The sequence below is a fragment of the Triticum aestivum genome, chromosome 4A (genome assembly GCF_018294505.1).
Source record: "Triticum aestivum cultivar Chinese Spring chromosome 4A, IWGSC CS RefSeq v2.1, whole genome shotgun sequence".
Taxonomy (NCBI): Eukaryota; Viridiplantae; Streptophyta; class Magnoliopsida; order Poales; family Poaceae; genus Triticum; species Triticum aestivum.
Genome location: NC_057803.1, coordinates 539,090,026 through 539,103,743, shown reverse-complemented (window position 1 = coordinate 539,103,743; position 13,718 = coordinate 539,090,026). Strand labels below are relative to the sequence as shown.

The window sequence follows — 13,718 nt, the reverse complement described above, 5'->3', positions numbered from 1 at the left end:
ACGCCGGTACTGAAACTTAAACTGCAGGCCAACCAACTTGGACATTGCTTTGTGTTGCAAATCTGTCTCGAGTTGTTGATCACCCAAGTGGCACAGACTTTTGTGATCAGTGACAATGGTGAACTGGCTGCGTTGCAAATAAGCTCGCCACTTGTCCACCGCCATCATGACGGCTAAAAATTCCTTCTCGTAAGCTGAAAGCTTCTGGTTGCGCACACCCAAGGTCTTGCTGAAGTACGCCACCGGGTGTCCTTCTTGCACAAGCACGGCACCGATCCCTGTGTCGCAGGCGTCAGTCTCTATGCTGAACGGTTTGGTGAAATCTGGCAATGTGAGCACTAGGGCACTGGCCATGGTGCGTTTGAGGAGGTCGAAGGCGGCCTGCGCTTGTTCAGTCCACTGGAATCCTTTCTTCGTCAGCAAATTCATCAATGGCTTGGCGATGATGCCATACCAGGCTACAAATTTTCTGTAGTAGCCGGTGAGGCCAAGGAACCCACGCAACTCGGTTGGTGTGGAGGGTGTCGGCCAGTTGAGCATGGCCTGAGTTTTCTCCGCGTCTGTTGCCACTTCGGTGCTTAAGATGACGTGACCAAGGTAGTCGATGCTCTCCTGAGCAAACGAGCACTTGGACAATTTGGCGAAAAGTTGGTGCTCTCGAAGAAGATCAAACACCAGCCGAAGATGCTCCTCGTGCTCCTATAGTGATTCACTAAACACCAAGATGTCATCGAGAAAAATGATCACAAACTTGCGTACATACTTGGAGAAGATCTGGTTCATGAGGCACTGAAAGGTGGCTGGTGCGTTTGTCAAGCCGAACGGCATGACTCGAAAATGGAAGTGTCCATGGTGAGTCTTGAATGCCGTCTTTTCTTCGTCGCCTTCTCTCATCCGTATTTGGTGGTAGCCCGCCCGTAAATCAAGTTTGGAAAAATACCGGGCGCCAGCAAGTTCATCCAGCAACTCATCTACGATGGGAAGGGGAAAACGATTCTTCACAGTGGTGTCGTTTAGGCGACGATAGTCGACGCAGAAGCGCCATGAGCCATCCTTCTTTTTTACCAAGAGAACCGGGGCTGCGTAAGGGCTCATGCTGTGCGTGATCACCCCGGAGTTAAGCATTTCTCTGACTTGCCGCTCGATCTCATCTTTCTGCAATGGCGAGTATCGGTAGGGTCGTGAGTTTGCTGGTTGTGCTCCTTCCACCAATGTAATGGCATGATCATATTGATGGTGTGGTGGCAGTTTCTTTGGTTCTGCAAACACGTCGCTGTACTCATTGAGGACCGTCTGAATACCCACTGGCAACGTGCTAACGGTGTCACTAGAGGGTGGATGGCGATCAATGAGTGCCATGTACCATATGTCATTTCCTGCTTGCCATTTGTTGAACTGTTCTGGTTCAATTGGCTCCAAGGACTAAACTGCGCTCTGTCGGACACCTTGCAGAGTGATCTGGCGCCTTCATGCTCGAATATGAGCGTCTTGTTGAGCCAATGGCAGCTCATTGGGCTGAATTGTTCCAACCAGTCCATGCCTAACACGCCGTCGTACGCCCCGAGCGTGAGCTGGCGCATATCCATAGTGAAGGTGTGCCCCTGCAGCCACCATTTAACTCCGGGCACCAGCTTGTCGCAGACCAGACGCTCACCGTTGGCCACGCGAACGTCCACCGGCGGCAGGGGTGTTGTTGTCGTTGCAATCCTCTCAGCGAAAGATGCCGAGATGAAACTGTGTGTACTGCCGGAGTCGACAAGGAGGAGCATCACTTGATTTCCCACTAGTGCGCGAAGACGAATTGTGCGCGGCGTCTCCGTGCCTGAGACCGCTTGCGTTGACAGGACACAACACTCCTGGTCTGCTGGGGCTGCGCCTTGGTCATCCAAGAGCTCCATGGCCTGAATTGCATCTTCAGTGAGGATCTCGCCGTGCTCACCCATGTGTATTGTCAGCAACTGCGTGGCTTGTTTGCAGCAGTGCTCTCTGGAGTAACGATCGCAGCAACGGAAGCAGAGGCCATGCGCATGATGATGATCGCGTAGTTACCGCTCTCGCGCGAAGTCATCCCCTCCAGCAGCGGCGGGGGCAGCGGCAGGTCGCGGTGCAGCCTGTGGTCGAGGAGGCAGAGCAATGGGGTGTGTTGGTGGGCGCCCCACCGGAAACACGCGTGGTCGCGGACGATGTGCATCTGCTTCTTCTTCCTGAATTCTTGCGAGCACGGAGGCGCGAGTGATGCTCGTGGGTGCTTGGAGTCGTACTGCTGCCCGTAAATCGTCGCGCAGTCCGAGCAGAAACTGGGTGATGAAGAACTTGTTACTGAGCGTGCCGTCGAGTGCAAGCAGGTGGTACATGTGACCCTCGAACGCAAGCCTGTAGTCTGCCACAGAGCCAGTCTGACGGAGTTGCAGTAATTTGTGCATCTCCATCTCGAACTCATCAGGGCCGAATTCTTCCTTAAGGGCGATGCAGAATGCCTCCCATGAGAGCGCCCGATGTGCTTGATGGTATGCTTGGAGCCAATGCGCCGCGTGGCCTTCGATGTAGAGGGAGGCCGTGGTCACCCAATTGTGCGGCGGCACCCTATACAACTCGAAGTACGACTCGCAGCAATCGATCCAGAGATAAGGTGCGTTGCCGTCGAACTTGGGGAAGTCATGCTTTGGGGGCTTGACGTAGTAGTCGTCCGCGTGCAGCACCTGAGGAAGCCCGCGAGGAGAAGCTGGTGGCGGCATCTGGCCTGCCCCGGTGATGGTGACCATGGGGCGTTGCGGGATGAGGGGCGGGCCGTCATTGACGAGACGTGCGACCGGCCCCTGAACTCCGGAGCCCCTTTGTTGTTCTTGTAGGGGCGTGGCCGAGGACACGTGTGGAGCGCCTCCCCTGGGCATGAACTGGTGCTGGTGGGAGGAGGCGGCCTCCTGCTGCTTGTCGGGGTCGGGGCGCTGCTGGCGCACCTCATCGACATCCGCCTGCGTCAGGTCCATCTCGCGGCGGAGGTGCGTGAGGTCGCTCGAGACCTGCTCGTTGAAGGCGAGCTGCGCCTCCACATGCTTGGCGGCGGTGATCTGGCTCGCCTCGAACCGCATCAAGAGCGATTCCAACAACGATTTGATCTCTCCCGAGGTTTCCGACATGGCTACGAGGATGTGGCGGGTTTGAGCAGAAGGTTTGGATGGCGGCGCCGTCACCCTCGCTCCAAATCGGTCCAACCCCGCTGGGGATTTTGGGCAAACTCACCGGAGTGAATTGGCACCCACAGCGGTGGATATTACAGTCAGATCGAGAGGATGTGAGCACGAACTGGCAGAAAAAAATTGGGGGAAAAGGGAAGTTGGCTCTGATTACCAGTTTGTAACGAACCCAGGGTTGCTAGGATCGAAACAAGGGTGCATCGGGAAAATAGATCGAGTTCAGCTTGTTGCTTGAGAAAGAAGGTGAGGTACAGGAGAAGGAGGTGAGATACAGAGAAGGTTAGGTGAGATACAGAGTTCACTCAATACACACATGCCCTCTCTCTGCCTACCACGCACACTTAAGTAACCACACACACACAGCTCTGCCCGTGGGCCTACATGTCTGGCGAGTGGGTCCACTCTTTCCTTGTCCACTGCATCATCAGTGGGATGCAGGTGTGACAACCACGCACGAAAAGAAAGCAAAAATTTCGCGTCAATGGCGCGCCGGCGATGGATGATCTCTCCGGGACCAGTCTCTCCCACCGGCCGTATACTCTCTCCCAACAATCACCTGCAAATAGCAAAGAGCACAGCAAAAATAATTTGACCTCCCTCTCACGGCCCGACGATCTTCACTCGCACTTTCTTGGCGTGCATCTCGGCGAACTCGGTCTCCGATACCTCCGAGTTGGACGACGACGTGAGGTGCCGCACCAAGTGGCGGTCGTCGCCAGCGTGGCGCGACCCCCCAACGCCGCCGCACGCCACCGAGGCGAGCACGAGCAGTGCCATGGCCGTCGACAGGGCGGCGAGCGCGGCCCACGTCGCCCGCGCGCCGCGCCGCAGCGGCGCGCACTGGTTGCCCACGATGTCCGCGAAGCCGGCCTTCACCAGCTCGCAGCTCACCAGCCGCTCCGTGCCCGGGAAGATGTCCAGCACGTTCTGGATGGAGCTCGTGTACGTCTGCACCTTGTCGTAGTCGATCGCCGACGAGAGGTCGGCCGGCGCACAGTTGGCGCCACCGCCCAACTCCGAGCACGTCAGCCTCCGCAGGATCTTCACAACAACAGCGCAAGAACAATCAGTGCCATGTCGTCAAGATCAGATTTCCGCTTCAGACGCTTTGGTTCCTGGAAGCATTTGCTGCGGCTGAGCTGCTTGTTTGTTTACCTGAGTTTACATGGCAAAAACTGCAAGAAGAATGATAAGCATGACAGACACAAGATGGCATCTGTCAAGAAAATCATCGATGGCACCGTCTCTTTTTCTTTCGTTACTTTTGGAATACCTGGTCTATGATGTCGTGTATGCCTGCACCAACATCGTGCAGGATGACGCTGCCGGACATCTTCTCGCTGCAGGGTATGATGGCGCCCAGCATGCTGTTCTTGGGGTTCAGCTTGTACTCCTCGAGGGCCGCGCACGTGTCGCCGGCGAACTTGTCGAGGAAGTAGTACAGTCCGAAGTACATCCAGAAGAGGACTGTCAGTACCCAGCACAAGGCTATGCACCTGTTGCAAACAGATAACTGTCATCAGAATATGAACTAAAATTATTCAGCTTATTGTGGTGGATGTCTGAAGTAAATGATATTTACTCACATATAGTACAACTTCTGTAGCCTCAAAGGTCTTCCCACTACAATAAAGAAGCAACGTGTTAATTTTATTTTGAAGTAAGAGAATTTATGCCCACTGAGAAACATTTCACAATGATCACTTACCTAGCAGACAAGGACCACGACAAGATTCAGCGTCACGGTTAAAATGATGACAAGTTCTCTGAAAATTATCAGCTGTATTAGTTCCCATGATGATTTTGAGGTTTCATAAGATTCAAGAACTACTAATGTAGTATAGTATCTACCATGCTTATCATGTAAAAAGTTCTTACAATGTGTTGATGCCTTTGCTGACCAAGCGCATGTTCTTTTCGGCCTTCGCCTGAATTTCCACAGCTTCAGAGTTCAGTGCCTTTACTGTGGAGTTCAGATGATCAAAGGATTGGCTACTAATGTTGTATAGCTTCGATATGTTCTGCATCCTCTCAATGGCTCCTGTAATGTTGTAAATCGTCGCCGTCGCTTCAAGCGTTGTTCTCCCGACGATATCTTTGATGGACTCTGCTCTAGAATGAAATCGCACAGCACCCTGAAGCGCGATTGCTGATGCAACTCTGCAAATAAAGCGTGGCAGTAGATGAGTCACAACGTTTCTACGAAGATTTTTGGTTTTGCAATGGTTGCATATCATGTGAGAATTTGATAGAACTACCGCCGAGCTGAAACTTACATGGCAAAAACTGCAAGAAGAATGATAAGCATGACAGACACAAGATGGCATCTATCAAGAAAATCATCGATGGCACCGTCTCCTTTTCTTTCGTTACTTTTGGAGTACCTGGTCTATGATGTCGTGTATGCCTGCACCAACATCGTGCAGGATGATGCTGCCGGACATCTTCTCGCTGCAGGGTATGATGGCGCCCAGCATGCTGTTCTTGGGGTTCAGCTGGTACTCCTCGAGGGCCACGCACGTGTCGCCGGCGAACTTGTCGAGGAAGTAGTACAGTCCGAAGTAGTACCCAGCACAAGGCTATGCACCTGTTGCAAACAGATAACTGTCATCAGAATATGAACTAAAATTATTCAGCTTATTGTGGTGGATGTCTGAAGTAAATGATATTTACTCACATATAGTACAACTTCTGTAGCCTCAAAGGTCTTCCCACTACAATAAAGAAGCAACGTGTTAATTTTATTTTGAAGTAAGAGAATTTATGCCCACTGAGAAACATTTCACAATGATCACTTACCTAGCAAGACAAGGACCACGACAAGATTCAGCGTCACGGTTAAAATGATGACAAGTTCTCTGAAAATTATCAGCTGTATTAGTTCCCATGATGATTTTGAGGTTTCATAAGATTCAAGAACTACTAATGTAGTATAGTATCTACCATGCTTATCATGTAAAAAGTTCTTACAATGTGTTGATGCCTTTGCTGACCAAGCGCATGTTCTTTTCGGCCTTCGCCTGAATTTCCACAGCTTCAGAGTTCAGTGCCTTTACTGTGGAGTTCAGATGATCAAAGGATTGGCTACTAATGTTGTATAGCTTCGATATGTTCTGCATCCTCTCAATGGCTCCTGTAATGTTGTAAATCGTCGCCGTCGCTTCAAGCGCTGTTCTCCCGACGATATCTTTGATGGACTCTGCTCTAGAATGAAAGCACACAGCACCCTGAAGCGCAATTGCCGATGCAACTCTGCAAATAAAGCATGGCAGTAGATGAGTCACAACGTTTCTACGAAGATTTTTGGTTTTGCAATGGTTGCATATCATGTGAGAATTTGATAGAACTACCGCCGAGCTGAAACTTACATGGCAAAAACTGCAAGAAGAATGATAAGCATGACAGACACAAGATGGCATCTGTCAAGAAAATCATCGATGGCACCGTCTCCTTTTCTTTCGTTACTTTTGGAGTACCTGGTCTATGATGTCGTGTATGCCTGCACCAACATCGTGCAGGATGACGCTGCCGGACATCTTCTCGCTGCAGGGTATGATGGCGCCCAGCATGCTGTTCTTGGGGTTCAGCTGGTACTCCTCGAGGGCCGCGCACGTGTCATCGGCGAACTTGTCGAGGAAGTAGTACAGTCCGAAGTACATCCAGAAGAGGACTGTCAGTACCCAGCACAAGGCTATGCACCTGTTGCAAACAGATAACTGTCATCAGAATATGAACTAAAATTATTCAGCTTATTGTGGTGGATGTCTGAAGTAAATGATATTTACTCACATATAGTACAACTTCTGTAGCCTCAAAGGTCTTCCCACTACAATAAAGAAGCAACGTGTTAATTTTATTTTGAAGTAAGAGAATTTATGCCCACTGAGAAACATTTCACAATGATCACTTACCTAGCAAGACAAGGACCACGACAAGATTCAGCGTCACGGTTAAAATGATGACAAGTTCTCTGAAAATTATCAGCTGTATTAGTTCCCATGATGATTTTGAGGTTTCATAAGATTCAAGAACTACTAATGTAGTATAGTATCTACCATGCTTATCATGTAAAAGTTCTTACAATGTGTTGATGCCTTTGCTGACCAAGCGCATGTTCTTTTCGGCCTTCGCCTGAATTTCCACAGCTTCAGAGTTCAGTGCCTTTACTGTGGAGTTCAGATGATCAAAGGATTGGCTACTAATGTTGTATAGCTTCGATATGTTCTGCATCCTCTCAATGGCTCCTGTAATGTTGTAAATCGTCGCCGTCGCTTCAAGCGCTGTTCTCCCGACGATATCTTTGATGGACTCTGCTCTAGAATGAAAGCACACAGCACCCTGAAGCACAATTGCCGATGCAACTCTGCAAATAAAGCATGGCAGTAGATGAGTCACAACGTTTCTACGAAGATTTTTGGTTTTGCAATGGTTGCATATCATGTGAGAATTTGATAGAACTACCGCCGAGCTGAAACTTACATGGCAAAAACTGCAAGAAGAATGATAAGCATGACAGACACAAGATGGCATCTGTCAAGAAAATCATCGATGGCACCGTCTCCTTTTCTTTCGTTACTTTTGGAGTACCTGGTCTATGATGTCGTGTATGCCTGCACCAACATCGTGCAGGATGACGCTGCCGGACATCTTCTCGCTGCAGGGTATGATGGCGCCCAGCATGCTGTTCTTGGGGTTCAGCTGGTACTCCTCGAGGGCCGCGCACGTGTCATCGGCGAACTTGTCGAGGAAGTAGTACAGTCCGAAGTACATCCAGAAGAGGACTGTCAGTACCCAGCACAAGGCTATGCACCTGTTGCAAACAGATAACTGTCATCAGAATATGAACTAAAATTATTCAGCTTATTGTGGTGGATGTCTGAAGTAAATGATATTTACTCACATATAGTACAACTTCTGTAGCCTCAAAGGTCTTCCCACTACAATAAAGAAGCAACGTGTTAATTTTATTTTGAAGTAAGAGAATTTATGCCCACTGAGAAACATTTCACAATGATCACTTACCTAGCAAGACAAGGACCACGACAAGATTCAGCGTCACGGTTAAAATGATGACAAGTTCTCTGAAAATTATCAGCTGTATTAGTTCCCATGATGATTTTGAGGTTTCATAAGATTCAAGAACTACTAATGTAGTATAGTATCTACCATGCTTATCATGTAAAAAGTTCTTACAATGTGTTGATGCCTTTGCTGACCAAGCGCATGTTCTTTTCGGCCTTCGCCTGAATTTCCACAGCTTCAGAGTTCAGTGCCTTTACTGTGGAGTTCAGATGATCAAAGGATTGGCTACTAATGTTGTATAGCTTCGATATGTTCTGCATCCTCTCAATGGCTCCTGTAATGTTGTAAATCGTCGCCGTCGCTTCAAGCGCTGTTCTCCCGACGATATCTTTGATGGACTCTGCTCTAGAATGAAAGCACACAGCACCCTGAAGCACAATTGCCGATGCAACTCTGCAAATAAAGCATGGCAGTAGATGAGTCACAACGTTTCTACGAAGATTTTTGGTTTTGCAATGGTTGCATATCATGTGAGAATTTGATAGAACTACCGCCGAGCTGAAACTTACATGGCAAAAACTGCAAGAAGAATGATAAGCATGACAGACACAAGATGGCATCTGTCAAGAAAATCATCGATGGCACCGTCTCCTTTTCTTTCGTTACTTTTGGAGTACCTGGTCTATGATGTCGTGTATGCCTGCACCAACATCGTGCAGGATGACGCTGCCGGACATCTTCTCGCTGCAGGGTATGATGGCGCCCAGCATGCTGTTCTTGGGGTTCAGCTGGTACTCCTCGAGGGCCGCGCACGTGTCATCGGCGAACTTGTCGAGGAAGTAGTACAGTCCGAAGTACATCCAGAAGAGGACTGTTAGTACCCAGCACAAGGCTATGCACCTGTTGCAAACAGATAACTGTCATCAGAATATGAACTAAAATTATTCAGCTTATTGTGGTGGATGTCTGAAGTAAATGATATTTACTCACATATAGTACAACTTCTGTAGCCTCAAAGGTCTTCCCACTACAATAAAGAAGCAACGTGTTAATTTTATTTTGAAGTAAGAGAATTTATGCCCACTGAGAAACATTTCACAATGATCACTTACCTAGCAAGACAAGGACCACGACAAGATTCAGCGTCACGGTTAAAATGATGACAAGTTCTCTGAAAATTATCAGCTGTATTAGTTCCCATGATGATTTTGAGGTTTCATAAGATTCAAGAACTACTAATGCAGTATAGTATCTACCATGCTTATCATGTAAAAAGTTCTTACAATGTGTTGATGCCTTTGCTGACCAAGCGCATGTTCTTTTCGGCCTTCGCCTGAATTTCCACAGCTTCAGAGTTCAGTGCCTTTACTGTGGAGTTCAGATGATCAAGGATTGGCTACTAATGTTGTATAGCTTCGATATGTTCTGCATCCTCTCAATGGCTCCTGTAATGTTGTAAATCGTCGCCGTCGCTTCAAGCGCTGTTCTCCCGACGATATCTTTGATGGACTCTGCTCTAGAATGAAATCACACAGCACCCTGAAGCGCAATTGCCGATGCAACTCTGCAAATAAAGCGTGGCAGTAGATGAGTCACAACGTTTCTACGAAGATTTTTGGTTTTGCAATGGTTGCATATCATGTGAGAATTTGATAGAACTACCGCCGAGCTGAAACTTACATGGTAAAAACTGCAAGAAGAATGATAAGCATGACAGACACAAGATGGCATCTGTCAAGAAAATCATCGATGGCACCGTCTCCTTTTCTTTCGTTACTTTTGGAGTACCTGGTCTATGATGCCGTGTATGCCTGCACCAACATCGTGCAGGATGACGCTGCCGGACATCTTCTCGCTGCAGGGTATGATGGCGCCCAGCATGCTGTTCTTGGGGTTCAGCTGGTACTCCTCGAGGGCCGCGCACGTGTCGCCGGCGAACTTGTCGAGGAAGTAGTACAGTCCGAAGTACATCCAGAAGAGGACTGTCAGTACCCAGCACAAGGCTATGCACCTGTTGCAAACAGATAACTGTCATCAGAATATGAACTAAAATTATTCAGCTTATTGTGGTGGATGTCTGAAGTAAATGATATTTACTCACATATAGTACAACTTCTGTAGCCTCAAAGGTCTTCCCACTACAATAAAGAAGCAACGTGTTAATTTTATTTTGAAGTAAGAGAATTTATGCCCACTGAGAAACATTTCACAATGATCACTTACCTAGCAAGACAAGGACCACGACAAGATTCAGCGTCACGGTTAAAATGATGACAAGTTCTCTGAAATTATCAGCTGTATTAGTTCCCATGATGATTTTGAGGTTTCATAAGATTCAAGAACTACTAATGCAGTATAGTATCTACCATGCTTATCATGTAAAAAGTTCTTACAATGTGTTGATGCCTTTGCTGACCAAGCGCATGTTCTTTTCGGCCTTCGCCTGAATTTCCACAGCTTCAGAGTTCAGTGCCTTTACTGTGGAGTTCAGATGATCAAAGGATTGGCTACTAATGTTGTATAGCTTCGATATGTTCTGCATCCTCTCAATGGCTCCTGTAATGTTGTAAATCGTCGCCGTCGCTTCAAGCGCTGTTCTCCCGACGATATCTTTGATGGACTCTGCTCTAGAATGAAATCACACAGCACCCTGAAGCGCGATTGCCGATGCAACTCTGCAAATAAAGCGTGGCAGTAGATGAGTCACAACGTTTCTACGAAGATTTTTGGTTTTGCAATGGTTGCATATCATGTGAGAATTTGATAGAACTACCGCCGAGCTGAAACTTACATGGCAAAAACTGCAAGAAGAATGATAAGCATGACAGACACAAGATGGCATCTGTCAAGAAAATCATCGATGGCACCGTCTCCTTTTCTTTCGTTACTTTTGGAGTACCTGGTCTATGATGCCGTGTATGCCTGCACCAACATCGTGCAGGATGACGCTGCCGGACATCTTCTCGCTCCAGGGTATGATGGCGCCCAGCATGCTGTTCTTGGGGTTCAGCTGGTACTCCTCGAGGGCCGCGCACGTGTCGCCGGCGAACTTGTCGAGGAAGTAGTACAGTCCGAAGTACATCCAGAAGAGGACTGTCAGTACCCAGCACAAGGCTATGCACCTGTTGCAAACAGATAACTGTCATCAGAATATGAACTAAAATTATTCAGCTTATTGTGGTGGATGTCTGAAGTAAATGATATTTACTCACATATAGTACAACTTCTGTAGCCTCAAAGGTCTTCCCACTACAATAAAGAAGCAACGTGTTAATTTTATTTTGAAGTAAGAGAATTTATGCCCACTGAGAAACATTTCACAATGATCACTTACCTAGCAAGACAAGGACCACGACAAGATTCAGCGTCACGGTTAAAATGATGACAAGTTCTCTGAAAATTATCAGCTGTATTAGTTCCCATGATGATTTTGAGGTTTCATAAGATTCAAGAACTACTAATGCAGTATAGTATCTACCATGCTTATCATGTAAAAAGTTCTTACAATGTGTTGATGCCTTTGCTGACCAAGCGCATGTTCTTTTCGGCCTTCGCCTGAATTTCCACAGCTTCAGAGTTCAGTGCCTTTACTGTGGAGTTCAGATGATCAAGGATTGGCTACTAATGTTGTATAGCTTCGATATGTTCTGCATCCTCTCAATGGCTCCTGTAATGTTGTAAATCGTCGCCGTCGCTTCAAGCGCTGTTCTCCCGACGATATCTTTGATGGACTCTGCTCTAGAATGAAATCACACAGCACCCTGAAGCGCAATTGCCGATGCAACTCTGCAAATAAAGCGTGGCAGTAGATGAGTCACAACGTTTCTACGAAGATTTTTGGTTTTGCAATGGTTGCATATCATGTGAGAATTTGATAGAACTACCGCCGAGCTGAAACTTACATGGTAAAAACTGCAAGAAGAATGATAAGCATGACAGACACAAGATGGCATCTGTCAAGAAAATCATCGATGGCACCGTCTCCTTTTCTTTCGTTACTTTTGGAGTACCTGGTCTATGATGCCGTGTATGCCTGCACCAACATCGTGCAGGATGACGCTGCCGGACATCTTCTCGCTGCAGGGTATGATGGCGCCCAGCATGCTGTTCTTGGGGTTCAGCTGGTACTCCTCGAGGGCCGCGCACGTGTCGCCGGCGAACTTGTCGAGGAAGTAGTACAGTCCGAAGTACATCCAGAAGAGGACTGTCAGTACCCAGCACAAGGCTATGCACCTGTTGCAAACAGATAACTGTCATCAGAATATGAACTAAAATTATTCAGCTTATTGTGGTGGATGTCTGAAGTAAATGATATTTACTCACATATAGTACAACTTCTGTAGCCTCAAAGGTCTTCCCACTACAATAAAGAAGCAACGTGTTAATTTTATTTTGAAGTAAGAGAATTTATGCCCACTGAGAAACATTTCACAATGATCACTTACCTAGCAAGACAAGGACCACGACAAGATTCAGCGTCACGGTTAAAATGATGACAAGTTCTCTGAAAATTATCAGCTGTATTAGTTCCCATGATGATTTTGAGGTTTCATAAGATTCAAGAACTACTAATGCAGTATAGTATCTACCATGCTTATCATGTAAAAAGTTCTTACAATGTGTTGATGCCTTTGCTGACCAAGCGCATGTTCTTTTCGGCCTTCGCCTGAATTTCCACAGCTTCAGAGTTCAGTGCCTTTACTGTGGAGTTCAGATGATCAAAGGATTGGCTACTAATGTTGTATAGCTTCGATATGTTCTGCATCCTCTCAATGGCTCCTGTAATGTTGTAAATCGTCGCCGTCGCTTCAAGCGCTGTTCTCCCGACGATATCTTTGATGGACTCTGCTCTAGAATGAAATCACACAGCACCCTGAAGCGCGATTGCCGATGCAACTCTGCAAATAAAGCGTGGCAGTAGATGAGTCACAACGTTTCTACGAAGATTTTTGGTTTTGCAATGGTTGCATATCATGTGAGAATTTGATAGAACTACCGCCGAGCTGAAACTTACATGGCAAAAACTGCAAGAAGAATGATAAGCATGACAGACACAAGATGGCATCTGTCAAGAAAATCATCGATGGCACCGTCTCCTTTTCTTTCGTTACTTTTGGAGTACCTGGTCTATGATGCCGTGTATGCCTGCACCAACATCGTGCAGGATGACGCTGCCGGACATCTTCTCGCTCCAGGGTATGATGGCGCCCAGCATGCTGTTCTTGGGGTTCAGCTGGTACTCCTCGAGGGCCGCGCACGTGTCGCCGGCGAACTTGTCGAGGAAGTAGTACAGTCCGAAGTACATCCAGAAGAGGACTGTCAGTACCCAGCACAAGGCTATGCACCTGTTGCAAACAGATAACTGTCATCAGAATATGAACTAAAATTATTCAGCTTATTGTGGTGGATGTCTGAAGTAAATGATATTTACTCACATATAGTACAACTTCTGTAGCCTCAAAGGTCTTCCCACTACAATAAAGAAGCAACGTGTTAATTTTA

The 13,718-nt window shown here is 47.4% G+C and overlaps 2 protein-coding genes across 9 annotated transcripts; both read right to left on the bottom strand.

The window, feature by feature from the left end:
* Window positions 1-3,319: 3,319 nt before the first annotated feature.
* Window positions 3,320-4,883, bottom strand: LOC123086793 (uncharacterized). The gene is made up of 3 exons (XM_044508595.1): window positions 4,781-4,883; window positions 4,468-4,690; window positions 3,320-4,235 (listed from the first exon to the last, which is right to left on the bottom strand). Coding segments are annotated over exons 1-3 (666 nt in total). The 5' UTR covers window positions 4,783-4,883; the 3' UTR covers window positions 3,320-3,794.
* A 24-nt stretch (window positions 4,884-4,907) lies between these two features.
* On the bottom strand, window positions 4,908-13,678 carry LOC123086791 (uncharacterized). Of its 8 annotated transcripts, XR_006441125.1 has the most exons (20): window positions 13,652-13,678; window positions 13,231-13,561; window positions 12,833-13,114; window positions 12,662-12,720; window positions 12,540-12,576; window positions 12,119-12,449; window positions 11,722-12,002; window positions 11,551-11,609; window positions 11,429-11,465; window positions 11,008-11,338; window positions 10,610-10,891; window positions 10,440-10,498; window positions 10,318-10,354; window positions 9,897-10,227; window positions 9,500-9,780; window positions 9,329-9,387; window positions 9,207-9,243; window positions 8,894-9,116; window positions 5,073-5,354; window positions 4,908-4,960 (listed from the first exon to the last, which is right to left on the bottom strand). XR_006441125.1 is itself a non-coding variant. In XM_044508594.1 (12 exons), exons 2-7 carry the CDS (start codon window positions 7,703-7,705, stop codon window positions 6,399-6,401), a joined length of 681 nt encoding a protein of 226 aa, XP_044364529.1. In that variant the 5' UTR covers window positions 7,706-8,004; window positions 8,095-8,131; the 3' UTR covers window positions 4,908-4,960; window positions 5,073-5,354; window positions 5,579-5,781; window positions 5,872-5,908; window positions 5,994-6,052; window positions 6,165-6,398. The 8 variants fall into 8 exon arrangements, 3 of the variants coding, with proteins under 3 accessions (XP_044364529.1, XP_044364528.1, XP_044364527.1); XR_006441124.1 differs by lacking the exons at window positions 4,908-4,960; window positions 5,073-5,354 and adding an exon at window positions 8,444-8,669; XR_006441128.1 differs by lacking the exons at window positions 4,908-4,960; window positions 5,073-5,354 and having other exon boundaries at window positions 8,844-9,116; window positions 10,005-10,227.
* Window positions 13,679-13,718: the final 40 nt, after the last annotated feature.

Coding starts and splice junctions, on each gene's coding strand:
- LOC123086793 (XM_044508595.1), bottom strand. Junction 4,236..4,467: donor TACACGACATCATAGACCAG/GTATTCCAAAAG, acceptor GTTGTTGTGAAG/ATCCTGCGGAGGCTGACGTG.
- LOC123086791 (XM_044508592.1), bottom strand. CDS start 6,594: ATGCTTATCATTCTTCTTGCAGTTTTTGCCAT. Junction 5,782..5,871: donor CTACAGAAGTTGTACTATAT/GTGAGTAAATAT, acceptor TGTTTGCAACAG/GTGCATAGCCTTGTGCTGGG. Junction 5,355..5,578: donor TACACGACATCATAGACCAG/GTACTCCAAAAG, acceptor CTTTATTTGCAG/AGTTGCATCAGCAATCGCGC.